The sequence below is a fragment of the Thamnophis sirtalis genome, unplaced genomic scaffold (assembly GCF_051295495.1).
Source record: "Thamnophis sirtalis isolate CommonGarterSnake01/CBP01778 unplaced genomic scaffold, rThaSir2_p1.2 scaffold_9, whole genome shotgun sequence".
Lineage (NCBI taxonomy): Eukaryota > Metazoa > Chordata > Lepidosauria > Squamata > Natricidae > Thamnophis > Thamnophis sirtalis.
In genome coordinates this window covers 3,143,525-3,171,494 of record NW_028261389.1, presented here as the reverse complement: position 1 = coordinate 3,171,494, position 27,970 = coordinate 3,143,525, and the positions used below count along the sequence as shown (strand labels likewise).

Below are 27,970 nucleotides of genomic sequence, written 5' to 3'. Positions count from 1 at the left end.
CGCGTACTTGATGACGTAAAGGAGAAAACATTATAAAGCTGCGGGAACCAGCCATAAATATGGAGTCCCTCGGAACAGTTACTTCCGGTTCTCTACTGCGCCTTGCCATAATGCAGGTTATCCCAATTAATATGTTCCCCAGCTAATTTCCAGATACTAATGTACTATTTATAAAGAAAGGTATTTGTCTGAACGTGAAAACTCTGGTGTTTTCTTCCCTTTTTGGATAAAAGAGGGCGCACAAAGCTGAGTTGAATCTTGTGCCAGTGTTTGTGTATTTCTATTTCATATTTATATATTTATATAAATATAGTATATAAAATATATTTTTAAATTTGTTTTTTACAAATATTTTAAAAGTTATAAAAATGTCATCTGTTTGTATGTATGTATGTATGTGTATGTATGTGTATATATATATATATATATATATATATATATATATGCACACACATATTCATATTCATATATTTTATATACATAATAGATATAAATATATATATTTCATACACACACATATAAATTATATATTTTAAAATTTATTTTTTCGAATATTTTAAAAGTTATAAATAGTTGCTATTTATTTTTATATATATGTATTATAAATATTTAAATATATATTTACATATTCATAAATCGTATGTACATAATAGATATAAAAGATATTTCATATATATATATATATATATATATATATATATATATATATATGTAAATTAATTATATATATTTACATGTATGTTTTTTGAAATATTTTAAAAGTTAAATGTTTGATATTTATGTTTTTATATATGTATTATAAATATTTAAAATATATATTTTCATATTCATAAATTTTATATAACATATATATATATATATATATATATATATATATATATATATATATGTATGTTTGTGTGTGTAAATTATATATCATACAAAATATATATTTCATATTTACATAGTCATATATTTTACATATAAAATAGATATAAAAAGATCCTTCCTATAGATGCAAATTACATATTGTACAAATATTCCATATTTACATAGTCATATATTTTATAAATGCAATATATATCGTAAAAAGATACATTGTGTATATATGTTTACATTATATATTGTATAATATTTCATTATATATTATATATTTTTATATATATATATAATATATTTTACGGTATAGGGTTTCCTGCCTAGGCAGGGGGGTTGGACTAGAAGACCTCCAAGGTCCCTGCCAACTCTGCTATTATATTATTGTATTATTGTATTATATCTCTAAACTGTCCATCTCCCTCAAACAGGCTTTAGGTCCTTCTCTCTGGAGCTCTGGACTGGTGATGGAGGAAGGAAAAATCGCCAACCTGTTTCCTCGGCTAATACGGGAAGGGATGTTTACCCTTCTCCAAGAAGAGATTGGAAAAATTCCTGACCTGGATAGAGACGTGAGACAGAAACACTGGGAGAAGTCGGGAGACACGCTTCTCCACTTCGCAGCCAGGCATGGCCAGCTGGAGATCTTGCGTTACCTCACTGAGATCGTGGGAATGAACGTTGAGCTGGTGAACCTGGACTATAAGCGTCCCCTCCACGAAGCTGCCTCCATGGGCCACCGGGATTGTCTCTTATACCTTCTGGAACGGAGAGCTGTAGTAGATTGCTTAAAAAAAGCAGACTGGTATGGTGGGTTGGCATTGAGAGGTTTTTCTCGGATTGAATATGTTTTAGTCATTTAGTTAAGGGACTGGAGACTAAAAACATATGAGGAACGGTTGCAGGAACTGGGAATGTCTAGTTTACTGAAAAGAAGGACCATCGGAGACATGATAGCAGTCTTCCAATATCTCAGGGGTTGCCATAAAGAAGAGGGAGTCAAACTATTCTCCAAGGCACCTGAGGGCAGAACAAGAAGCAATGGGTGGAAACTAATCAAGGAGAGAAGCAACTTAGAACCGAGGAGGAATTTCCTGACAGTGAGAACAATTAATCAGTGGAACAGAAGTTGCCTCCAGAAGTTATGGATGCCCCAACATTGGAAGTCTTTAAGAAGATGTTGGATAGTCATTTGTCTGAAATGGTGTAGGAATTGAACAGGGGGGCTTCCAGTTAGGACCTTTGTGGCTCCCGGTGTTTTCTGTGGGAAACGGGTCCAAATGGCTCTTTGAGTGTTTAAGTTTGCCGACCCCTGTTCTAGTCCAACTCCCTCCTTAAGCAAGAGACCTTATATCATTTAGACAAATGGTTCTTCTCTTTCTTCTTAAAAGCCTCCAGTGATGGAGCATCCACAACTTCTGGAGGCAAGATGTTCCACTGGTTAATTGATCTCATTCTCAGGAAATTTCTCCTCAGTTCTAAGTTGCTTCTCTCCTTGATTAGTTTCCACCCATTGCTTCTTGTTCTGCCCTCAGGTGCCTTGGAGAACAGTTTGACTCCCTCTTCTTTGTGGCAACCCCTGAGATATTGGAACACTGCTATCATGTCACGCCTGGTCCTTCTTTTCACTATAGACTTCCTCAATTCCTGCAACCGTTCTTCGTATGTTTTAACCTCCAGTCCCCTAATCCTCTTCGTTGCTCTTCTCTGCACTCTTTCCAGAGTCTCCACATCTTTTTTTTTATATCATGGCAACCAAAACTGGATGCTGTATTCCAAGTGTGGCCTTACCAAGGCTTTGTAAAGCAGCATTAACCCTTGACGTGATCTTGATTCTCTCCCTCTGTTTATGCAGCCTAGAACTGTGTTGGCTTTTTTGGCAGCTGCTGCACACGGCTGGCTCTTATTTAAGGGATTGTCCCAGAAGCCTTCAAGATCCCTCTCACAATTACTACAATTGAGCAAAACTGTCACCTAGTTGGTGCCCATACAATTGTTTTTTTTCTTGCCCCAGTGTAAAACCTTACTTTTTTTTTCTACACTGAATTTCATTGTCTTAGATAGAGCCCAGTGTTGAAACCTATGGAGATCCATCTGAGAGCTGTTCGTATGATACGTCTGGATGATCTCCTATGAAAAGGCTTGGGAAGGTTGATTATTCGGCCCTCTGCTCCATTTTTCTAGGACCCCTCTTATGATGGCTTGTACGAGGAGGAACCTGGAGATCATCCGTGATCTTGTCCAGCATGGAGCCAACCCGCGGCTGAAAAACAAGGACGGATGGAATTGCTTCCACATTGCCAGCCGCGAAGGCGATCCACGGGTCATCCAATACTTGCTGGATGCTTCTCCTGATATTTGGGACACGGAAAGCCGGATCCGGAGGAGCCCTCTCCACACAGCAGGTGGCATCCGCGTGGACCCCTCTTTTTTTTAAAAGTTTTTATTTTACACACATAAACACATCAACAAAAACAGTGCGTTTGTAACTTCAAATAATTACTAAATAAATGCATTATTTATATAATGCATTATTTTATTTTAAGCCACCCCAGAATCTTGTAAAAATGAGTATGGACAGCTGTAGAAATTGAGTAAATTAACCTCAACAAAAGAATCTTTCATTTAGTTAACAAGGATGATTTGAGCTAGTCAAAAGAAGGTGGCCACAGGTTCCCTTGGGGGGGGGGGAGGGTGTCTTCATTGCTGCCATCTTGACTTTTTTGACCATCGTGGGGAAGGCTGAGCCTAGAACCCAGCAGAGGGACTTCAGCCCAATCTCCCTCGCAGGGTTGTTGCGGTTTAAAACAGCTGCTGCCCTCAACATATACTCGCTTAAGTTTAAGGATCGAATTTGATGAACAAATATCTCGGGAGAAAAAAATCTTTCTTTTGAAATTTAGTGCTTCCTGGAGATTTGGGAGGCTGGGAATGATGGGGGCCGGAGTGTCAGATCTCTGGAAAGGACCCACCTGGGAGAAGCCGCTGCCAATTTTCAAAACTAAGCCATCTTTTCACCTCTGTTCTGTTTTGCAGCGATGCACGGACGCCTGGAGGTCGTGAAAATTCTCCTTGAAAGGTGAGCTGAGTTTGGCTCCTCCTGGTGGACAGATAGTCCTCGACTTACGACCACGACGGAGCCCCAATTTTTTGCTCCCAGCAAGACAGCCCCATTTTTACGAGCCTCGCTTGCCACAGCGATTTAACAACTGAATCCCTGCAGTTGTTAAATTAGTAACACGCTTGTTAATCTGGCTTCCTCATTGACTTTGCTCATCGGACGGTCGCAAAAGGGGACACACAAACACACACACACATACACACATCCCGGGAGGCTGCGACCGCTGATCACTGCTTTTCCCAGCTGGTTCTTGACTCTGGGTTGGGATAAACTGTGACTTTCACCTCTAGGAAGCACTAAATTTTCTGCATTTACTCCAAGGTGCCACTACGCGCCGGATAGTCGGGACCACTGTGGGGTCACCCCGTTTATGGACGCTGTACAAAACGGCCACTTGGACATTGCCAGAGAGCTTGTGGAGAAACATCAGGTGCGTTTGTCTCCCACCTGACAGGACTTGCCTTTAGCAATAGCAATAGCAGTTAGACTTATATACCGCTTCATAGGGGGTTCCACCACAAAACCGCGAAGCCCTTATCTGCGCCGACATAAGTGTTTTACAAGTTGACGCATTCTTTTTGTGCTCCCCAGCCTTCATTTGGGGTGTATAGCCCCAAATATTTGCGTTCTGCTTTCTGTCCCCCTTCCTGCAGGCCGATTACAAGATCAGAGATGCTCTTGGCAATCAGCCGTTGCACCGAGCTGCGATCACAGGCCAGGACGATGGGCTTCGGTTCCTTGTGTCTGATCTTGGGGTTGAGGTCGACGAAGGAGCCACGAACCTCGGTCTCACTGCCCTGCATTATGCGGCAAAGGTACCTGTCCTTTTCATTGGGATTTGAGGTGTCTTAGCAATAGCAATAGCAGTTAGACTTATATACCGCTTCATAGGGCTTTCAGCCCTCTCTAAGCGGTTTACAGAGTCGGCACATCGCCCCCAACAATCTGGGTCCTCATTTTACCCACCTCGGAAGGATGGAAGGCTGAGTCAACCTTGAGCCGGTGAGATTTGAACAGCCGAACTGCAGAACTGCAGTCAGCTGAAGTAGCCTGCAGTACTGCATTCTAACCACAAGGAAGGAAGAAGGAAGGAAGGAAGGAAGGAAGGAAGGAAGGAAGGAAGGAAGGAAGGAAGGAAGGAAGGAAAAGAGCACGAGGAAAGGAAAAAAGAAGGAAGAGAGAGGGAGAGCAAATAGCAATAGCAATAGCAATTAGACTTATATACCGCTTCATAGGGCTTTCAGCCCTTTCTAAGCGGTTTACAGAGTCAGCATATTGCCCCCAACAACAATCCGGGTCCTCATTTCACCCACCTCGGAAGGATGGAAGGCTGAGTCAACCTTTGAGCCGGTGAGATTTGAACCGCTGAACTGCAGATAGCAGTCAGCTGAAGTGGCCTGCAGTGCTGCACTCTTAACCACTGCGCCACCTCGGCTCTTCTTTTTATTTTGTTTGTATCCTTCCTTCTATTATTTTTTATAAATAATTCAAGGAGGCGGACATATCCAACACATCCTCTTCCTCTTTTTCCCAGAACAACAATCTTGTGAGGTGGGTTCGGCTGGGAGAGAATGAATGGCCCAAAGTCATCCAGCTGGTTTCCACGGTTAAGGCAGGACTAGAATCCACAGTCTCCTGGTGATTGGCCCAAAGTCCCCCAGTTGACTTTCATGTCTAAGGCGGGACTAGAACTCACTCTCTTCTGGTGATTGGCCCAAAGTCCCCCAGTTGACTTTCATGTCTAAGGCGGGACTAGAACTCACTCTCTCCTGGTGAATGGCCCAAAGTCACCCAGCCAGCTTTCATGTCCAAGGTAGGACTAGAAGTCATCGTCTCCTGGTGATTGGTCCAAAGTCATTCTAACTGGCTTTTGTGCCTAAGGCAAAACTAGAACTCACCCTGTCCTGGTGACTGGCCCAAATTCACCCCAGCCACCTTTCATGCCCAAGGTGCAACTAGAACTCACCATCTCCTGGCGATGGGCCCAAAGTCACCCAGCCAGCTTTCATAACTAAAGCAGAACTAGAACTCACCATCTCCTGGTGATTGGCCCAAAGTCATACAAATGTTTTTTGTGCCAAAGGCAGGTGATTGGCTTGAAGTCCCACAACCAATTTCATGCCTGAGGCGATACTAGAATTCACCTTCCCCTGGTGATGGGCTCAAACTTGCCCAGCCGTCTTTCATGCCTAAAGTGGGGCTAGAGTTCAGAGTCTCCTTTTCCGCTAGACCAAAGCGACTCTCAATTATCGGTGCTTTAAGCCAAATAACATACAGATTCAACGTAATTGTATAAGAATTAAATATTTCGTCCAACTAGAGATTTGCAAAATATTGGACTTCTTTTGACTTTTAACACACTTCTTACTCATGAGGAAGGAAGAGGGGGAAACATCTGAATGCATCACTATCTGGTCTGTGACCTTCTCCTGGCCTTTCCTTCCTCCTCCTCATCACGTCCCATCCTCCCCAGCCGCTGCTTTGCTACTGCAGTTACTCCTGACCACTTCTGCTTTTGGGCTGAACAAATAGGAATAGCGCTTAGACTTATATACCGCTTCACGGGGCTTTACAGCCCCCTCTAAGCCGTTTTAAAGAGTCGGCATATTATCGCCAGCAATCAGGGTCCTCATTTTACCGACCTCGGAAGGATGGAAGGCTGAGTCAAACTTGAGCCGTTCAGATTCGAACTTCCAGCAGTGGGCAGAATTAGCCTGCCTCACCACTGCGCCACCACGACAAATACTGTCTTGATGGCACAGGTCCTTTCATTTGTGTGATGGGCAGTCCTGGCAAAGGATTCTGGGAGTTGAAGTCCAGCCCCACTCTGGAAAGAGTGCAGAGAAGAGCAAGAAAGAGGATTAGGGGACTGGAGGCTAAAACCTATGAAGAACGGTTGCAGGAACTGGGTATGTCTGGTTTAATGAAAAGAAGGACCAGGGGAGACATGATAGCAGTCTTCCAGTATTTGAGGGGCTGCCCCAAAGAAGAGGGAGTCAAACTATTCTCCAAGGCACTTGAGGGCAGAACAAGAAGCAATGGGTGGAAACTAATCAAGGAGAGAAACAACCTAGAAATAAGGATGTATTTCCTAACAGTGAGAACAATCAGTGGAACTACTTGCCTCCAGAAGTTGTGGGTGCTCCATCACTGGAGTTTTTAACGAATAGATGGGACAACCAATTGTCTGAAATGTTATAGGGTTTCCTGCCTGAGCAAGGGGGTTGGACTAGAAGACCTCTAAGGTCCCTTCCAACTTCGTTATTCTATCTTTTGCTCCTGAGCTGAGGGTAGAGGAGAAATTCAATACATGAATAATGCATAAAGATTGCAAACTATGGTGAGTGGATTAACCTGTCGGGTAAGCCCAGTGGATTGCAAAGGATTGCAAAACCACAGTTCAAGAATACAACACAACACAACACAATAGCAGGGTTGGAAGGGGCCTTGGAGGTCTTCTAGTCCAACCCCCTGCCTAGGCAGGAAACCCTATACCGTTCCAGACAAATGGCTATCCAACATCTTCTTAAAGACTTCCAGTGTTGGGGCATTCACAAGTTCTGGAGGCAACTTCTGTTCCACTGATTAATTGTTCTCACTGTCAGGAAATTTCTCCTCCGTTCTAAGTTGCTTCTCTCCTTGATTAGTTTCCACCCATTGCTTCTTGTTCTGCCCTCAGGTGCCTTGGAGAATAGCTTGACTCCCTCTTCTTTGGGGCAACCCCTGAGATATTGGAAGACTGCTATCATGTCTCCCCTGGTCCTTCTCTTCATTAAACTAGACATTCCCAGTTCCTGCAACCGTTCTTCATATGTTTTAGCCTCCAGTCCCCAAATCCTCTTTGTTGCTCTTCTCTGCACTCTTTCTAGAGTCCCCACACCTTTTTTACATCGTGGTGACCAAAACTGGATGCCGTATTCCAAGTGTGGCCTTCCCAAGGCCTTGTAAAGTGGCATTAACCCTTCACGTGATCTTGATTCTATGATCCCTCTGTTGATGCAGCCTAGAACTGTGTTGGCTTTTTTGGCAGCTGCTGCCCACGGCTGGCTCCTATTTAAATGGTTGTCCACTAGGACGCCAAGATCCCTCTCACTGTTACTACTATTGAGTAGTAACTAAGGAGCTCAAACCTGGTCTGTGGGTGTTTGTTCTGTCCTGCAGGAAGGGCACCAGGGCACAATCCGATGCCTGCTTTCCTTGGGGGCTTCTTTGAACGCGAAGGATAAGAAGCATCGAACTGGTAAGTTTGCCCATCGTGTCCTCACAGCACCAGGTCCTGCAGCATCAAGGACTGAGCTGGTGATTGGCCCAAAGCCACCCAGCTGGCTTTCATGCCTAAGGCAGGAGTAGAACTCACCGTCTCCTGGTGATTGGCCCAAAGTCACCTAGCTTTCATAGCTAAGGCAGGACTAGAACTTACAACTTTGTAGTGATTGATGTACAGGGCGGGGCATAACCTTTTCCTAGGGGGTCACAGCAAGATCGACAGCAGTTTACAACTTCCGCGACACCTCATTTTAAAGCCCATAAAAAACTGAATTGAATGAGCTATTAAATGTTAAATTTGCTTTAAGAATGGCTGGAAAATTCGATTCGGAAATGCAAATGCGACTCAGCAATTGTTAAAGGAAAACAATGTCGAATTTTGGGGCAATGACGTCTGGCCGGGAAATTCGCCAGATCTCAATCCGGCAGAGAACATTGGGGCCATAATTAAGGATTAAGGATGAAGTGGAAGCTCTGATGATTCAGGAGCAAGGTCAAAATCGATATTCGGTTGAAACTTTGAGAATGAATTTGGAAACTGTGTTGAAAAATCTGGAAAATCGAACGGAACTGTTTGAAGATTTGTTGTGTTCTTATCCACCTCGTTTGAATGCTGTTCGAAGGGCTAATGGTGGTCATACTGACTATTAAATCATGTCAATAAACTCAGTTTTTGATGGGCTTTCGAATGGTGTATGAATTATTTGTGTTGTTATTACAAGTGTTGCTGTGACCCCCTAGGAAAAGGTTATGCCCCGCCCTGTAATGTCACCTGCCCAGCTTTTCTGCCTGAGGCAGGACTAGAACTCACTGTCTCCTGGTGATTGGCCCAAAGTCACCTAGCGAGTGCCCAAGGTGGGACCAGAACTCACTGTCTCCTGCTGATTGGTCCAAAGTCACCTAGCCAGTGCCCAAGGTGGGACCAGAACTCACTGTCTCCTGCTGATTGGTCCAAAGTCACCTAGCCAGTGCCTAAGGTGGGACCAGAACTCACTGTCTCCTGCTGATTGGTCCAAAGTCACCTAGCCAGTGCCTAAGGTGGGACCAGAACTCACTGTCTCCTGCTGATTGGCCCAAAGCCGTCCAGCCGTCTTTCCTATCTAAGGAGGCACTAGAACTCACCACTCCTGGTTTCTCGCCTGATGCCTTTCCCCACCACATCAAACTGCCTGAATTTGCCCCAGATGCCACATTGGGCCTTTAAGAGGAAAAGGAATGTTCCTACTATATTAATAAATATTATTCGATTGCTGTTTGTATAAGGTGGTGAGAGATAAATACCTTGACCCTCATGTTAAATCTATGGCCCAGTGTGGGGCCCATGTTAAAATAACATACTTCATGTGTGGCCAGAATCTGGGGGGAAAAAAGGCATTTAATGCAGCACGATTTCTGACTAAAACAGTCCCAACTGAGATCGCAGAGATGGGCCTGATTGGGGTCGATTGCAGGGATGAGGCAGTAATTAAATGTTATGTCGTTTTATACGGTTTTCCATGTTTATCCAATTTTGTTGTATTTTGTCCTACAACTATTGTAGTTTAATCTAGTCTCATTTGAAAGTATTTGCTTAGAATTTTACTGGTAGTAGGGGATTGAACCTGTACGTTGATATGGCCCATAAAAATGATGGCGAACCTTTTTCTTAACAGCGTGGCACACACTCCAATCCTCCCCCGGCCACCTGCGCATGGGCGCGTGCCACACACACACAGACACACCTCCGCGCTTGCATGCACGACTCTTCCCCAGTCTCCGGAGGCTTTTCTGAAGCCTGGGGAGGGCGAAAACGGCCTCCCGCAGACCTCCAGAAGAGCGGAAAATCAGCTGGCCAGCATTCGCATGCTCTCCGGAGCTGACGGCTGGCGTGGCAGCAAATATGGCTCCGCGTACCACTGGTTTGCCATCACAGTCCTCCTATAAGCTAATCGATCAATCAATAAATATAAAAAAAATACCGTATTAATGAAGATGAATTGTTGATTTGGATAACAGCTGGTAGGACCGAAATCGGATGGCGGCGTCCTGCCGTGGGGCGCACAAAACCTTCACCGTTGCCCTGCTCTCTCTGCCCCACAGCGCTGCACATGGCTTCTGCACGGCAACATACGTCGTGCGTGCGTTTCCTCCTGCAGGCAGGGTTAAAGGATTCTGCCGACGATGCCCGGACGTACGCCAGGCAGCTGGCGAAGAAGACCGACCTTGTCCAACTCTTTGAGGACAACCAACTTTGTGGGAGTGAGCATTAAAAAAAAAAAAACTCCATACATCTTTCCAACTGTTTTCTGGTATGATTTGCGAGCAAAAGCTTTCTGGAGGCTTTTTCCCAAAATGGTGCAGTAGGGGGAGGAGTCCAGGGGTGATATCCAGCAAGTTTGGAGAACCATAGCGGAAATTTTGAGTAATTCGGAGAACCGGAAGCGGAAAGTTTGAGTAGTTCAGAAAACCGGAAGCGGAAATTTTGAGTAGTTCAGAGAACTGGAAGCGGAAATTTTGAGTAGTTCGGAGAACCGGAAGCGGAAATTTTGAGTAGTTCGGAGAACCGGAAGCGGAAATTTTGAGTAATTCGGAGAACCGGAAGCGGAATTTTTGAGTAATTCAGAGAACCGGAAGCGGAAATTTTGAGTAGTTCGGAGAACCGGAAGCGGAAATTTTGAGTAGTTCGGAGAACTGGAAGCGGAAATTTTGAGTAGTTCGGAGAACCGGAAGCGGAAATTTTGAGTAATTCGGAGAACCGGAAGCGGAAAGTTTGAGTAGTTCAGAAAACCGGAAGCGGAAATTTTGAGTAGTTCAGAGAACCGGAAGCGGAAATTTTGAGTAGTTCGGAGAACCGGAAGCGGAAATTTTGAGTAGTTCGGAGAACTGGAAGCGGAAATTTTGAGTAATTCGGAGAACCGGAAGCGGAATTTTTGAGTAATTCGGAGAACTGGAAGCGGAAATTTTGAGTAGTTCGGAGAACCGGAAGCGGAAATTTTGAGTAGTTCGGAGAACCGGAAGCGGAAATTTTGAGTAATTCGGAGAACCGGAAGCGGAAAGTTTGAGTAGTTCAGAAAACCGGAAGCGGAAATTTTGAGTAGTTCAGAGAACCGGAAGCGGAAATTTTGAGTAGTTCAGAGAACCGGAAGCGGAAATTTTGAGTAGTTCAGAGAACCGGAAGCGGAAATTTTGAGTAGTTCGGAGAACCGACAAACGCCACTTCTGGCTGGACCCAGAGTAGGGTGGGAATGGAGATTTTGCAGTATCCTTCCCCTGCCATGAAGTATTAAATTGACATGCCAACCATCTCGCTGTTAGGCAAATCTCTAGGCGGCTTTGCAACAATAAACAGGAAGTCCTCAACTTACGAACATCCATTTAGTGAGCGTTCAAAGTTACAACAGCACTGAAAAAAGTGACACGGCCGTTTTTCCACACTTATGACCATTGCAGCATCCTGACAATTACGAGATCAAAATTCACATGGTTGATGACTCGTGTTTGTGATGGGTTGTGGTGTCCAGGGCACGTATGATCTCCCTTTGCGAGATTGTGGGAAAAGGATCCCCCCCTTTTTATGGATTGTGAAGACACAGAGAATAGGACGGCAGGACTTAGGGTGAACAAATCAGGATTTAGAGCAGTGTGTCTGAAACATGGCCTCTTTAAGATGGATGGACATCAACTCCCAGAATTGCGGGCCAGGCGGTGGGATTCTGGGAGTCGAAGCCCATCCCTCTTACCAGTAGCCAAGTTTCAGAAACACAGATTTAAAGCTTATGTCAGCCTCTGCTTCACTGCTGCTTCGGCTCCCATTGAAAAGGGGAGGGGAGGCATGGTATTTGGGAGGGGAATCATGTGCTGGAGGAGTATTCTAGAAGCTGTCCTGGCCATCTCTCTGCGCATGTGGAGAAAGGGAGTTTCCCGCCAAGGCTAACTGTCCAGCATTCCAGCCTGATGATGTTTTTTGAAGTTATCTCCCACCTGACAGTTGGGTGAATTATTATTGGACTATGGAATGGGGTGCCAAGGGGAGGGGATTGAATTATACATGATATCCATTGCTTTCGTGCCAATTTACCCAGACTCAGCTTTGCTTTGCTACTTATCGTTTGTAATTAGTAAAAGTACACTTAATTTCAAGAATGGAGTTGAGTGGTTTCTTTCCTGATTATTAAATGAAGCAGCACCTATCACACCGAAGCCATCTGGAAACCACACTGCATATCAGACATAAATACAATGGAACGAGTCCAGAGATATTTCACGAAAAGAGTCCTCCTCTCCTCTGCTCGCAACAGAATCCCTTACGCTGCCAGACTTGAAATTCTGGGCTTGGGCAATATAGAACTTTGCTGTCTTCAATCCAACCTAAGCATAGTGAAGGATCAGAGGATGGACTGGGTGTCCAGGTGAGTCCCTGGGGATGAGGAGAGAGGACCCAGGTGTGGATGGAAGGGACAGGAGAGGGAGGAATGTGGATTCTGATCCAACATTTTCCCTTGTCTTCATTTCTTTGCCTTGACAATTAAGAGCTTTGCTCCTTTCCTGTCTCTCTCACTGCTGTGTGTGTGTGTGTTGCTGCCTCAGACAAAAGTTTTAAACTCCTTTTACTTTTCTCTGCAGAAGGAGAAAGGGGTCACGGGGGGGGGGGGGGGGGCTGCCTCAGATAAAAACTGTTTGTTCTTTTATTCTGCTCTGCAATAGGAAGGAGAAGGGCTGCACATTAACAGCGAGACAGAAGTTAGCACCTTAACACCAGGATATTAGAAACAAGAATAGCTTCCTTATGAGAAAAAAAACCCCCTACTATTTGCCTACTATTCAAGAATGGAGATTAAAAGTAAACAAACCTAGCAGAGATGGCTAAAATATCAGCATATCTCAAGGATCATTCAGACGAGAAATATAAGCTGGAATGGAGAAGATGGATTGACTATATTCAAAATAAATATGGGACTAAGAAATTCCAGATAGTTTATGACTGAAGAAACATGGAATGATATAATCTCTTTAGATTTAGCCTAGCTAAGAGGAGTTAAAGCTCAAATGAAAAATGATACCAACTTTTTAAAAGTTTATTTTAGAACATCTCTGTTAAAGATTTATACCCTGTATTGGTTCTGGGGGGGGGGGGAGGTTGGGGGGGCTGGGGTTTGGGGGGGGGAGGTAAACATTTGTAAAAGTTTTTTTTCCCTAAAATTTTCAATTAAAAAAAAACCCCAAACCACATAGAGGTGGAACCCTTTGCAAGATACCTGTGACCTGGGGTGAAAAAACAGGTGATGCGACATTGAGCTGTTTAACATAACAAGCACAAGGGTTTAAGGGGGGCTGAAATCCAAATAAAAAATCGGTATGATCTGTTATGCATGCATTATTAGGGGAAGGGCAAAGGGTTGAAGGCCACCATCCCTCGACTATAAAAACTGCTGTAAGATTCTAATTTTAATTTGATTTTTTTTTAAAAAAAATGTATTGTCAATTTTAATTGGGTTTGGGATATTCCATTTAATTTTTTAAAAAACTTTTATAAAGTTTTATAAAACTTTTAACTTTTATATTATCTGTTTCTTTTCATTGTTGTACGCCGCCCTGAGTCCTTGGGAGAAGGGCGGCATATAAATCTAATAAATCTCAATCTCTCAAATCTAATCTTGGCCCTTGTCAAACCGGGGTCCTTCTATCTTGGTCCCAAAGTAACGGTATAGTTCTGACTCACCCCTCGTGTCCGGTGACACATCAGCTTCGGCACCAAGCAGGAGCCCAGTTTTGGGGACGACAGCTGCACATTAAATTGTCCGCTACATCCTCCTACCTGTCGATGACTACTTCGGCCTCAACCACAACAACACACCAGCTCACAATAGATGCAAAACTCAAGGGACACCGCTCCAGACTCGATTGCAAAAAATAGGACTTCAGCAACAGAGTGGTCAGTGCCCGGAATGCTCTTACCACAGTGGTCTTCAACCTTGGCAACTTTAAGACTTGTGGACTTCAACTCCCAGAATCCCCCAGCCAGCTATGCACTGGTGTAGAGCAATGGTCTTCAACCTTGGCAACTTTAAGACCTGTGGACTTCAACTCCCAGAATCCCCCAGCCAGCTATGCACTGGTGTAGAGCAGTGGTCTCCAACCTTGGCAACTTTAAGACCTGTGGACTTCAACTCCCAGAGTTCCTCAGCCAGCAAAGCTGGCTGAGGAACTTTGGAAGTTGAAGTCCACAAGTCTTAAAGTTGCCAAGGTTGGAGACCACTGCTCTACCTGACTCTGTGGTTTCTTCCCACAAACCCCCCACAACTTTAACCTTAGACTGCCTACTGCAGACCTCACCCCATTCCTAAGAGGTCTGTAAGGGGTGTGCATTAATGCACCAGTGTGCCTACCGCCCCTATCCTAATATTCCCTTCTATTCCTATTCATTTCATGCATTCATAATCATGTCCATACTTATATCTGTTATCTAATTCATTCTTGGCTAAATAAAGAAAGACACGGTGGAATCAGCTTGGCAGGGAGTCACCTGCTCATCACCCAGGAAGCAGGGCAGCGGCTTCACCTTCCCGAGCGCGCATGCTCTTTGCCCCCCCCCCCGCTTCCTCCCATGCCCGGCGGCACCTGCGTGGCATCGAGCTGGCTTTCGTCCGGCCGAGGGCGCGCAGCCAATCGCGGCTTGGGGGCGTGGTCCCGAGTGGGGGCAAATAAAGGAACGCCCCGCCTCCCTTCTTCCCTCCCAACCTTGATTGACACCTCGCGGGAGCCCAATAACGGCCGCCGGCCGGGCAGCGCCCCCTTGGCGACGATGGCGGGGATTGGGGCGCCCTCCAACTCCTCCCCCTCGGGTGGCGGCCGAGGCCCCGCCCAGCCCCCCAAAGGCCCCGCCCCTCTGGCGCGCTCTTCTCCCGGCGGCGGCGGCGGCAGGAGCAGCGTCGCCTCCATTTTCTCCTCAGCTGCCGCTTCTTCTTCTTCTTCGTCCTCCTCCTCCTCCTCAGTCGCCGGCAGTTACGGCCGCCGAGGCCTCGAACCGCTGCCCCGGCCCCGCCGCCCGAGCCCCTCCGCCGCCCCCGCCGCCGCCCGAGGGAGGCCTCCCAGCGCCGCGCCGCCCCCGCCCGGCCTCGCCCGCCGCCCGCCCGCCTCCGCCGTCACCGCCGCCATGAATGAGGAGTACGACGTGATCGTGCTGGGCACCGGCCTGACGGTGAGCGGGGGCGCAGGGGAGGAGCGGGAGTCGCCCGCGCGGCCTAGAAAGGCCTCTGGAGAGCGCGTCGCGTGGGGAAGGGGATGATGAGACGCGTGTATCTTGCGGGAAGGGAAAGACACACGTATCTTGTGGGAAGGGAGAGACGCGTGGATCTTGTTGGAGGGGAACGACATATTGTGGGGAGGGAAAGACGCGTGTATCCTGTGGGAATGAAAAGACGCGTGTATCCTGTGGGAAGGGAAACACGTCTCTTTTGGGAAGGGATGGGCACGTGTATTTTGTGGGAATGAAAAGACGCGTGTATCTTGCAGGAAGGGAGAGACACATGTATCTTGTGGGAAGGGAGAGACGCGTGGGTCTTGTTGGAGGGGAACACGTATCTTTTGGGAAGGGATGGACGCGTGTATTTTGTGGGAATGAAAAGACGCGTGTATCTTGCGGGAAGGGAACGACATTGTGGGGAGGGAAAGATGCGTGTATCCTGTGGGAAGGGAAACACGTCTCTTTTGGGAAGGGATGGACACGTGTGTATTTTGTGGGAATGAAAAGACCGTGTATCTTGCGGGAAGGGAGAGACGCGTGGATCTTGCGGGAAGGGAACGACATTGTGGGGAGGGAAAGACGCGTGTATCCTGTGGGAAGGGAAACACGTCTCTTTCGGGAAGGGATGGACACGTCTGTATTTTGTGGGAATGAAAAGACGCGTGTATCTTGCGGGAAGGGAGACACGCGTAACTTGTGGAAAGGGAAAGACGCGTGGATCTTGTTGGAAGGGAACGACACATTGTGGGGAAAGACGCGTGTATCCTGTGGGAAGGGAAACGTCTCTTTCGGGAAGGGATGGACACGTGTGTATTTTGTGGGAAGGAAAAGACGCGTGTATCTTGCGGGAAGCGTGTAACACGAGGGAAGGCGGCCGGGCTCTCGGTGGGCTCCCCCCCCTCTTCTACTCTTCCTCCTTGCTGTTATTTGTGGATGGGATTTTTTAAATTTATTTTAGGATTTGTTTTTAGGTTGCCACGGGTTGGGGGGGGAGGCGAGAGTCGTCTGAATGGGGGGAACTGGAGCGGAGAAAGGGAACGACACGTGTCGCTCGAGAAAAGACTGGAACGTGAGCAGGGAAAGACGCCTGTGATTTCAGGGAAGGGAAAGACACGTGTATCTTGTGGGAAGTCAAGGACACGGGTAGCATGAGGGGAGCGAAGCCCTCCCCCTCTTTCCCCCTTTCAAAGGTTGAGACCTGCCGTTATTTGGGGATTATTGCTTTTTTTAAAAATTAGAATTAGGTTTGAGGGCCTGGGAGCCGTCTGAATGGGTGGAACTGGAGGGGGGGGGAGGGAATGACACCTGTCGCTTGAGGGAAGACACACAGACACGTGTAACATGAAGGATGGAAGCTGGGCTTGGTGACCTTCCTCCTCCTCTTGTCTGTCTGCTGTGTCCTCCTGTTATTTGGGGATGGTTCTTTAGCTTTTATAGTATAGCCTGGGACTGGGAGTCGTCTGAATGGGTGGAACTGGAGGGAAAGGAATGACAGGTGTAGCTGGAAGGGAGTGCAAAGACACGTGTAGCATGAGGGATGGAGTCCTCCCCCCACCTCCTCTTTCTTGTTGAGACCTGCCCTTGTTTTGGGATTGTTTTATTAGGATTAGCTTTTATATTCTAGCAAGGGGGCTGGGAGTCCTCTGAAGGGAAGGGAATGACACATGTGACTTGTTTGTGGGGAGGCAAAGACACGTGTAGCACGAGGGAGGGCTTGGTGGCCTCCTTCCCTCACCTTCCTTTTCCCTATTTGGTGTCTCCTGCCGTTATTTGGGGGTTGTTTTATTAGCTTTTATATTCTAGCAAGAGGGCTGGGAGTCGTCTGAATGCATGTAACTGGAGGGAAAGGAATGAAGCTGGAAGGAAGGCAAAGAGGCCTGTAACTTCAGGGAAGTAAAAGACGGGTGTAGCCTGAGGGAAGGGGGCTGGGTGGGGCTTGGTGTCCTCCCTCTCCTCCTCCTGCTATTATTTGGGGATCATTTTATTAAGATTTGTTTTTATATTAAATCAGTGGGAGTCGTCTGAATGGGTGGAACTGGAGGGAAAGGAAGGACGCAGGTTACTTGGAGGGGAGGGAAAGAGATGGGAAAGCAGCTAGGCTTTGGTGTCCCCCCTCCTTCCCTCCCTCCTCTCCTTTTTGAGACCTGCCTTTATTTGGGGTTTGTTTTATTCTCTTCCATTTTTATATTCTATCGGTGGGACAGGGGAGTCGTCTGAATGGCTTCCCATGCCCCCCCGCCCCCTCAAAGGTAGGTGTAACATGAATGAAGGCAGTTGGGGTGGGCTGGGTCACCACCACCACTTCCTCTTTTTCCTCTCCCCCCTTTTGAGACCCTCCTTTATGTGGGGATGATTATTAGCCTTTCTATGAATGATTAATTATTATATATCACTCGGCATTCTTGTCCCCTCCACCCCCTCCCATTTAATCTTCCTCCTGCTTTTTTTGCCCCTAATCTTCAATTGGCTCCCCTCCCCCTGTCACCCCTGCAGAGTTGGGTTTCACACGGCCCTGGGTCTTCTGGGGACACGTGATCTGGCTCAGCCTGGCTCCCCCACGGCTTCTGAAGCCAAGAAAGCTGGCTTTCCTTCAACTCCTGTGGGCATCCAGCCTTCTCTCCCCATGGATGGAGACCCGGCTAGGCTGCTGCTCTGATATCCACCCTGGCTATTCTGCCCCATAATCCTTGGCTGCCTCCCTCAGCGGGATGGGACCCTTGGTGAGCTCCAAGTGCCATTCTACAGCACACTGCTCCTAGCCATGGAGGCTCCAACTTGAGTGAGACATTGGAAGTTGCCCCATCCCTTTTTCAGCCAGACTTTTCTCCTCCTGCGGCGTCAAAGAAGACATCCCAGGAGATTATATTTTACATTTTATGTATTTTTTTGTATATTACACGTGAGTCCTTGACTTAATGAAATTTCTGTTGCTAAGCAAGACAGCTAAATGAGTTTTGCTCCGTTTTGCAACCTTCCTTGCCACCGTTGTTAAGCGAACCGCTGTAGTTGTTAAGTTAGTCACCCGGTTGTAAAGTGAATCTGTCTTCCCCACTGGCTTTGCTTGTCAGAAGGTCGCAAAAGGGGACCACACGACCCCAGGGCATTGCAACCGTCATCAATATGAATCCGCTGCCAAGCATTTGAATTTTGATCATGTGGCCATGGGGGGGGGGCGACGACGCTGCAACGGTCGTGTGAAAAACAGTCATAAGTCACTTCTAACAGTCACCAAAGGAATGGTTGCAAGCTGAGGATTAGCTGCATTTAATTTTTCTGCCCTTGGATCATCCCTTGTCCTTCAGCCTCTTCGCTGCCTTCTCTTTTTTCTTCTAGAGGGCATCTCGCTAAGAGATTTTGGCTGTCTTTTAAGTCCTCTTTTTGCCCCCAAGGGGCACTCTGCCATTCTCTGGAACCCCTGGAACTGCCAAGCCTGGGGAGTGGGGGGGGGACTTTTGGGGGGGGGGATAGACCCATCCATTGCTTCAGAGCCTCGACTCCCTCTTCATTCTGCAGCTACTATTTTCCCCATTGAAATCAATGAGCCTGGGAAACATCCTCAGTTAACAGCCTAGATGAGGATTGAACAGAGCTAAATTCATCTATCATGTTTATGTTTATATTAGAGGTGGGGACCCTTTGAGAGCTGTAGGCAACGGAATTTCATCTTAATATATGCCAATTAGTACATTCGAGGTGACAATAAAGCTATCCTATCCCTATTTATTGTTTTGTTCTATTCCAATTCCTATTCTCTTGTCCTGTCCTGTCCTAAATTCACTCTAACCCAGTGTCTCTCAACCTTGGCAACTTGAAGATGTCCGGACTTCAACTCCCAGAATTCCCCAGCCAGCATTCGCTGGCTGGGGAATTCTGGGAGTTGAAGTCCGGACATCTTCAAGTTGCTAAGGTTGAGAAACACTGCTCTAACCAAAGCCTCAAGAGGCCAGTCCTTTGTCTCAGCTCTCCTTCCTTGCAAGGTCGTCGTTGTTTGTGGTTGGATCTACCCTTTCTGTACCTTTTCTCCTTTTTCCCCCCATCCAGAACGTTGACTTTGCATTTTTTTTTCTCTGGAGGAAATAACTTAGTAACTATCAAACTGACATAATGGTAGCATAATTTACATTATTCTACATTTGTGACCTCTGGAAATGTCTTAAGTAGCCACTTTTTTTTTCTTTTTCATCTTCAGCTTCTCATTGCAGGTTTTCCTATTTCTGCCTCCAAACCAGGTCTCCTGATGCTTCCTTGACCCTCCTTCCCGCCAGGTAGTCCTTGACTTATGGCCACAATTTCTGGTGCTAAGCAAGGCAGTAGAGTTGCATCCCATTTATTTTTGCCACAGTTGTTTAGTGAATCGCTGCTGTTGTTAAGCAAACCTGGCTCCCACACACACACACACTTTGCTTATCAGAAGCCAGCTGGGAAGGTCACATATGGTGATTCTGGGAGTTGAAGTCCACAGTCTTTAAAGACTGTGGACTTCAACTCCCTTGTTGAAGTCTTTAAGGTCACCAAGATCGGATGTCCCCGTTGTAAGTTCTCTCCAACATGTCAGAATCTTAGGCAGCTTACTGATTTTAAACCCTCTAAAGCTGGGGGATTCTGGGAATTGAAGTCCACTGGTCTTGAAGTGGTCAATGTCGCACACCCTTGGTTTATGGTGTCAGTATTAACTTTGGCAAAAGATTAACTTGCCTAACCTGAAACACGCAGTTCACTTTGTAACGTCAAGCAAATCGCCTGGAAAAATCTGCTTCTCCCAAGGAGAGTAAAGATTTCCCCTGTAACAAGGGAACCCCTGTTTTCTCTCCGATATATTGAAAGACAGGAGGCTTTTTATGGAAAGGAGGAGCAATCGGGCTCACATTTCAGAGAGGAACTGCTAAATATTTGCAGCCTTGAAAGGTTCCCCCCCCCCCAATTCACTTTTCTTGAGGTCACCTGCCTTTAAAACCCCTAAAAGAGATTACAAATCTGGCTCTTGTTGATTTAAACATTTGTCTCTGACCACAGACATTTTAGAACCTTAACTTCCGGCCTCTGCATCCGGTTTGTCTCTACCATTTCTTCCTTTTGATTGTGTAAGTTACCTTTCCTGCCAAGCAGGCACCCAATACAGGTGGTCCTTGATTTACAACCACTCATTTAGCAACTGAAGTTATAATGATACTGGGGAAAAAAGCGACCTATGATCCTTTTTCACACCTTCGACCAGTGTAGCACACACACAGACACACACACACACACACCTCTCCAGGTGACGTGACTCAAATTCAGCTGCTTGGCCAGTGGGAATTATTTCAGGGGACCATTTAAATGGCTTAAATCAAATTTGGCCCCTTTAAGGTGTATAGGATAGGACAGGACCTTGGAGGTCTTCTAGTCCAGCCCCCTGCTCAAGCATGAGAACCTATACCATCTCAGATAAGCAACTGTCTAGTCTCTTCTTAAAAACCTCCAATGACGGAGCACCCACGATTTCTAGTGGCAAGCTGTTCCACCGGTTAATTTGTCTTCATTGCTAGGAAGTTTCTCCTTAATTCAGGTTGCTTCTCTCTTTGATTAATTAAATGTGCCCATTCTTCACCCCACCCCCCACAACCCATGGCGGCCCTCTCTCCCCAATTGGGTAGACTTCAACTCCCAGAATTCCCCACCCCAAAGTTGAAAATGCGTGGATCAATTGCCAGAATTCCCCAGGTAGTTATGCTAGGGATGATTTTGGGGAGAAACAATGCTGGCTGGGGAATTCTGGGAGTCGAAAATCCACCCCTCTTCCAAGTTTGAGAAACACCAATTTAGGGGAAAGGAGTTTCCTTAAAAATAAGAGCATGTTAAACCTTGAAAGTTGTGGTTATCGTGGCTTGAACCCCGAACGTTGGATGTGCCAACTCTGAAACAGCAGAAAAGGGGAGGGCAATTTCCATAAATGTAGGCAGAAAAGGGAAACCATTTCTCTAATGCCAGCCTTGTCTACTTTATATGTTCGTTTTGAGCACCTAATTAAATCAGAATAATCTCCGTTTAACCCTCTCTTCAGTTGTTTCTCTGTCGCGCATGAGATGGCCGGATCCCACACATGAAAACTGCTTCCTGAAACTCTAGGAAATTGACCACCTTGTCAAACAAGGATCGTCATGCGGCCTCACCCTGGTTTGGCAATGGAGAAGGACAAAGATGTCCCTGTAAATGTATTGCTTTGATGGCCTCTAATTGAGACACTTGCCGGCGGGCCTCCAAAAAATATGCTGCATGAATTTCAAAAGCCTTCAGGGTGAAAATGCTAATCTTTTGATCTTGCAAGCATCTCTCTCTCTCTCTCTTTCTGTGTGTTCTGCTTTCTTTTGAAAAATGGGTTGGTTTCACTTCTCTTCCTGCAAATTAACCGATTTTTGCTAAGAAGCCCTTCGGATGAGTGTCAAAAGCAATAGGATAAGAGAGGAATTGTTCTTTCTGAGAAAGACAGGCAGCACAGAATGAATAGAAGCTTCCTGCAGTTGTGGAAGCCAGCTCTTTCCTGCATTTGTTTTGAACCTTTTGTTCAGCTTGGGGGCGGCGGCACAGAGATTTCAACTGTAGAAAAACATGCCTTGTCTTGCTCACTTGAGCAGAGAAAGCCTGGGGTGGGATTCTTTGAGAAGAGCAGGGATCTGTTGATGGCCTGTTTCGAACGTTAAGGCAGTTAGCAGTCTGTGTCTCTGAGATAGATAGTCCTCGACTTACAACAGTGCTGTGGCCCGCAGAGCTGGCGGCAGATTCGGACAGTGAGGAGGTTGGGGTGGAACCTGGGCCAGTCCTGGAGTCTGGGGAAGGCTCTGATGAGGGCTCTGTGTCGGAGGCAGAGAGGGGGCCAGTTATGCCAGTTATCAGCTGCCTTCGAAATCGGACATCATTGAGGCAGATGAACAGCTGGAGCCTGTTCCCAGTGGGCGCATGCGCAGAGCTGCCAAACGAAGGGAACAGCTAAGGAACAGGGGTCGACTTGGGAGTAAGGCCACAGGTGGACGGTGAATGGCCCCTCCCAGAGGGAATAAAAGAGGAGCAACAGGGGAGTGGAGTTTGCAGGAGACCATTAATTCATTCTTGCCCAGTATTGCAGAGTCTGAAAGATATCGGCCTGGCCCCTCTCCAAACCTGATCAAGGTTGGTAATTGTGACTGTGGGAGAGGAAAGACTTGGCTGGAGAGGAATTCACTGTCAATTAAATAAAAGGGGTTTATCGGGACCAGGACTCGGCTTCGTGCTGCTGGGGAAGCCTCGGTCAGAACAAACAGTTCATTTAGTCACCGAACTTACAGCGGCACTGAAAAGCGCGATTTAGGACCGCTTAACACACTTATGACCGTTGCAGCATTCCCCATGGTCACGTGATCAAAATTCAGATGCTCGGCGACTGACTCAGCTTTATGACGGTTGCAGTGCCCCTGGGACAAGGGATCCCCTTTTGCGACCTTCTGACATCCAAAGTCAACAGGGAAATCAGATTCACTTAAAAACAGCAGTAAAACTTAACAAACGCAGCAGCAAGAAAAGTCGTAAAAATGGGGCAGAACTCACTTAACGAATGTCTCAAATTTGGTGCACAATAGGTTCACATCAAGATCACGAGAAGGGATTACAGTGGTCCTAGGTTGTAGCTTCTAGAGTCTGCTCGGGTTCAAATCAACCTTACAGATAGTCCTCGACTTACGACCACAATTGAGCCCCAAATTTCCATTTCTAAGCGAGCCACTCTTGTTATAAGTGACTCATTGCAGTTGTTGGTCACCCGGTTGTGTAGTGAATCTGGCTTCCCCGTGGACTTTGCTTGTCAGAAGGTCGCAAAAGGGGATTGCATGACCCCGGGACACTGCAACCACCATAAATGTGAGTCAGTTGCCAAGAATCTGAATTTTGATTACATACTGCAACGGTCGTACATGGGGAAGCTGTCGTAAGTCACCTTTAAAGCCCTACATGGCCTAGGACCCGGATATCTATAGCAATAGCAGTTAGACTTATATACCGCTTCATAGGGCTTTCAGCCATCTCTAAGCGGTTTACAGAGTCAGCATATCGCCCCCACAGTCTGGGTCCTCATTTCACCCACCTCGGAAGGATGGAAGGCTGAGTCAACCTTGAGCCGGTGAGATTTGAACCGTCGAACTGCAGATAACAGTCAGCTTAAGTGGCCTGCAGTACTGAACCCTAACCACTGTGCCATCTCGGCTCTTATCTGCGAGACCGTCTTCGGCCACATACTTCCCAACGACCGATAAGATCGCACAGGGAGGGCCTTCTCCAGGTACCGTCAGCCAGACAATGTCGGCTGGCAACTACCCGGGGGAGGGCCTTCTCTGTTGCCGCTCTGACCCTCTGGAGTAAACTGCCCCCAGAGATCCGGACCCTACCCACTCTCGTGGCCTTCCGTAAGGCTCTTAAGACCTGGCTATTCCGGCAGGCCCTGGGCTGTTGAACTCACGATTGAGTTCCAGCCCTGATCAGACTGGGTGTATGTTGTGGTCTTTTTAATCTATGTCTCTGTGTCTTTAACTTCTATTTTTTAAATGTATTGTTGTAAGCCGCCCAGAGTCCTTTGGGATTGGGCGGCCTATAAATTCATCAAACATCAAGTCACTTTTTCCCATTTGAACGGTCACTAAATGAAATGTTGTGAGCCAAGGACTATCTGTAGTCAGAATAAAGAGGATTCCACTTTCTTTGCTGGAATGTTAGACTGAACTTTTGCCCACTAGAATGCGGCCAAAAGTGTTACTGAGTTCTTAACAAGAAAATGCTGACTTGTGACCAAATCTGGAATGTCAGAATAGCTCCTGGTGAAATGTTGGCACCTCCATTTAATTTATAGAGGTTCGTTGTGCCTTGTCTGAGGTGGCGGGCTTTGAGGTTGCAGTGAAAGGCTGTGTACAGGGCCTTGGCACATTTCCACCCAAGAGGCCCACAATGAATGGCTTTCCTTATTTGAAACTTCGCAGGTAAAGGCAAACCAAAGCCGCTTCTAAATCACATAATCGAGCTGAACTTAATTCAGCTTAAATTGGTCTCAATGTTGTTGGTTGGACCTTCAGTTACGAAGGTTAATTTTTCTAAGGATTCGTTTCAATCGTTGCAGCAGTAGCATCCCCACAGTCACGTGATCAAAATCCGGACGTTCGGCTCATATTTATGACGGTCGCAGAATCCAGGGGTCACGTGGTCCCCTTTTGTGACCTTCAGACAAGCCCAAGTCAATGGGGAAGCAGATTCCCTTAACAAAACCCTGTTACTAACTTAACAACTGCAGTGATTCGCTGAACAACCATGGCGAGAAAGGATGCAAAATTCAGCTAACGAATGTCTCTCGCTTAGCCACAGAAATATCAGGCTCACTTGTGGCCGTGGGACTAATTGTATGCCAAGTGTGGGCCTCACTTGCGCTGCACACAGTTGTACTAGTACAGTGTTTCTCAACCTTGTCAACTTGAAGATGTCTGGACTTGAACTCCCAGAATTCCCCAGCCAGCATTCGCTGGCTGGGGAATTCTGGGAGTTCAAGTCCAGACATCTTCAAGTTGACAAGGTTGAGAAACACTGTACTAGGATGATGAGGGGACTGGAGGCTAAAACATACGATGAACAGTTGCAGGAACTGGGCCTGGCTAGTCTAGTGCAGAGAAGGACCAGGGGGAGACAGGGATAGCAGCCTTCCAATATCTCGGGGGTTGCCCAAAGAAGAGGGAGTCAAGCTATTCTCCAAAGCATCCGAAGGCCAGACAAACCGACCAAGGAGAGATTCAACCCGGAAATAAGGAGAATTTTTTCTGACAGTGGGAACAGTCGACCCATGGAACAGAAGTTGCCTTCGGAGGTTGTGGGAGCGTCCTCCCTGGAGGATTTCAAGAAGAGACTGGACCGCCATCTCTCAGAAATGGTGTATGGGTCTCCTGCTTGGGTGGGGGGTTGGACTAGATGACCCACAAGGTCCCTTCCAACTCTGCTAATCTGTAATCCCTTCTCGTGAGCTTGATGTGATCCTTCTATCGAGGCAAGCCCAGGGCTGCATTGGCTTTTTCGGCAGCTGCAACGCTCACATGGGCTCGGGAAGGATTAGCTGTGGGGTGATGATCTCGCAGCCACCTCCGTTGGCAGTAAATTGAATTTATTTGTCCCAGGAGACTGAAAATCCAGTTGGCTTCCTTTTCCTCTGGAGAAATCCTGCAGGCCTACTTAAACGATTCTGCTGAAGCTCCTCCTGGAACAGGAAGGAGGGCTGCGTTGTCTTCAGCCCAGTTGTAGTGCTGCCTCAGCACCTTCGTTTCGAAATAATATTTGCAAATCACAATCCACTTCCTGAAACAAGAATTGCTGGCAGGGGCCAGGAGCCTTAGAAAAAGATTATGTAATATCTGAAATTAATTGTGATTCCCAGCAGCTGCTTCAATAATAAGTTTGCGCTAGTCTTTTAAGATGCCACGGGATTCTTTACTGCTTTTTATTGCTAACGAAATGCAGATGGTCCTCAATTTACAACAGTTCATTTAGTGACCGCTCGGAGTTATAACGGCTGCAGGATTTGGGTCTGGCTAGTCCAGAGAAAAGAAGAATTGGGGGGGGGGGGACACACATGATAGCAATATTGCAGTATTTGAGGGACTGCCACAAACAAGAGGGGGACCAATTCTCCAGAGCACCAGAGGACGGGACAAGAAACAACGGTTGGAAATTAATCAAAGAGAGAAGCAATCTGGAATGAAGGAGAAACTTCTAACAGTGAGGACAATTAACCAGTGGAACAGCTTGCCTCCAGAAATCGTGGGCACTCCCATCCCTATGTTTATAAGAGGAGACTCGACAGTAACATCTGAAATATAGTTTCTCCTGCTTGAGCAGGGGGCTGGACTAGAAGACCTCCAAGGTCCCTTCCAGCTCATTCATTCTATTGTGTCTTCATAATGCTCTGTTCCCAAAGGATCAGCTCAGAGCATGTAAGAAAGGGGAGAAGGGGCAGAGCCTTCACACACACACACACACACACACACACACACACACACACACACACACCAGAGGCCCTCCAGAGGCTTCAGGAACCTTCCCTGAAGCCTCCGGAGGACTAAAAACGACGCTACGAGCAAACCGGAAGTCCGTTCCTGAACTTCTGGTTTGCCCATAGGGCTGGGGTTGTTGGTTTTTTGCGCTCCGGAGGTTCAGGGAAGCCTCCTGAAGCCTCCGGGGGGGGGGCTCTTTTCACCCTCCCCAGGTTCCTATAAAGCCTCTGGAGCCTGGGGAGGGTGAAAAATGGTTTTAAAAAAGGCTGAACTCAGCTGGCGCTGGACAGGTGACAGGGCAACGCCTCGCGTGCCCTGACAAATGGCTCTACGTACCACCTGTGGCACACGTGCATAGGTTCGCCATTCCGGCCTTATACTGTTTCAGACAAATGGCTATCCAACATCTTCTTAAAGACTTCCAGTGTTGGGGCATTCACAACTTCTGAAGGCAAGTTGTTCCACTGATTAATTGTTCTAACTGCCAGGAAATTTCTCCTTAAGTTCTAAGTTGCTTCTCTCCTTGATTAGTTTCCACCCATTGCTTCTTGTTCTACCCTCAGGTGCCTTGGAGAATAGCTTGACTCCCTCTTCTTTGTGGCAACCCCTGAGATATTGGAAGACTGCTATCATGTCTCCCCTAGTCCTTCTTTTCATTAAACTAGACATTCCCAGTTCCTGCAACCGTTCTTCATATGTTTCAGCCTTCAGTCCCCTAATCCTCTTGGTTGCTCTTTTTGCATCTGGGTGCAGCCTAGCTCAAGATCCAGTCTAATCCAATATTAAACTTTTATTTTGGAACGGCCGTTCTTTGGGTTGCTCTCAGTAATTGGCACATTGGTTGGCCAGATGCTGGAACAGATGTGTCACTCGGCTGCTGCTGCTTCTGGATCTCGCAGCCTGCACTGCTTATCCACCCTTAGGAAAGCTGGCATGGGAGAAGCTTCCAGAAGCTGCAAAATCCTGGAGGAGGGGAGGCCGCTGGATGCTTGGATTGACACACCCAGCAGCCTGTGGCTTATACATTCGGGTGATCCTCCGCTTACAAACACAATTGAGCATCAATTCCCATTGCAAAGGGAGTCAGTTAAATGAGTTTTACGACCTGTCTTGCCACAGTTGTTAAGTCAATCACTTTAGTTGTAAGTTAGTACCACGGTTGTTAAGTGAATCTGGCTCCTCCATTGACTCCGCTTGCCAGAAGAGGGATCGCATGACCCCGGGGACACTACAACCGTCATAAATAGCCAGTTGCCAAGCGTCCAAATTTTGATCACGTGACCACGTGGATGCTGCCAGTGGTCGTAAGTGTGAAAAACAGTCGTAAAGTCACTTTTCAGTGCCAGGTTTGGAGACCTCCCTGGTCTGAATGAAAAGCTCACACAGATTTTAGGACTTTCCTTTCTGGGCCCAAATGAACAGATGCTTCTGTTGTGGCTAAGTTGCACAGAGGAAACAGATTGCATGAGTCACAAAGTTCAG

The 27,970-nt window shown here is 46.7% G+C and overlaps 2 protein-coding genes across 3 annotated transcripts in view; both read left to right on the top strand.

Moving 5' to 3' along the window:
• The first annotated feature begins 46 nt into the window (after window positions 1–46).
• Window positions 47–10,520, top strand: ANKRD16 (ankyrin repeat domain 16). 2 transcript variants are annotated; one of them, XM_087722672.1, is made up of 8 exons: window positions 47–180; window positions 1,287–1,660; window positions 3,040–3,260; window positions 3,892–3,934; window positions 4,298–4,406; window positions 4,630–4,791; window positions 8,138–8,216; window positions 10,322–10,520. In XM_087722672.1, exons 2-8 carry the CDS (start codon window positions 1,323–1,325, stop codon window positions 10,489–10,491), a joined length of 1,122 nt encoding a protein of 373 aa, XP_087578798.1. In that variant the 5' UTR covers window positions 47–180; window positions 1,287–1,322; the 3' UTR covers window positions 10,492–10,520. The 2 variants fall into 2 exon arrangements, with proteins under 2 accessions (XP_087578798.1, XP_087578796.1); XM_087722670.1 differs by having other exon boundaries at window positions 58–116.
• A 4,503-nt stretch (window positions 10,521–15,023) lies between these two features.
• The window catches only part of GDI2 (GDP dissociation inhibitor 2), a 34,380-nt gene continuing 21,433 nt past the window's right edge, over window positions 15,024–27,970 (top strand). The window contains exon 1 of the mRNA XM_087722669.1: window positions 15,024–15,419. Within this exon, the coding sequence (XP_087578795.1) occupies window positions 15,024–15,419 (396 nt within the window). The remainder of the gene's footprint in view (window positions 15,420–27,970) is intronic.

Coding starts and splice junctions, on each gene's coding strand:
- ANKRD16 (XM_087722670.1), top strand. CDS start 60: ATGGAGTCCCTCGGAACAGTTACTTCCGGTTCTCTACTGCGCCTTGCC. Junction 1,661..3,039: donor TGCTTAAAAAAAGCAGACTG/GTATGGTGGGTT, acceptor CCATTTTTCTAG/GACCCCTCTTATGATGGCTT. Junction 4,407..4,629: donor AGCTTGTGGAGAAACATCAG/GTGCGTTTGTCT, acceptor CCCTTCCTGCAG/GCCGATTACAAGATCAGAGA.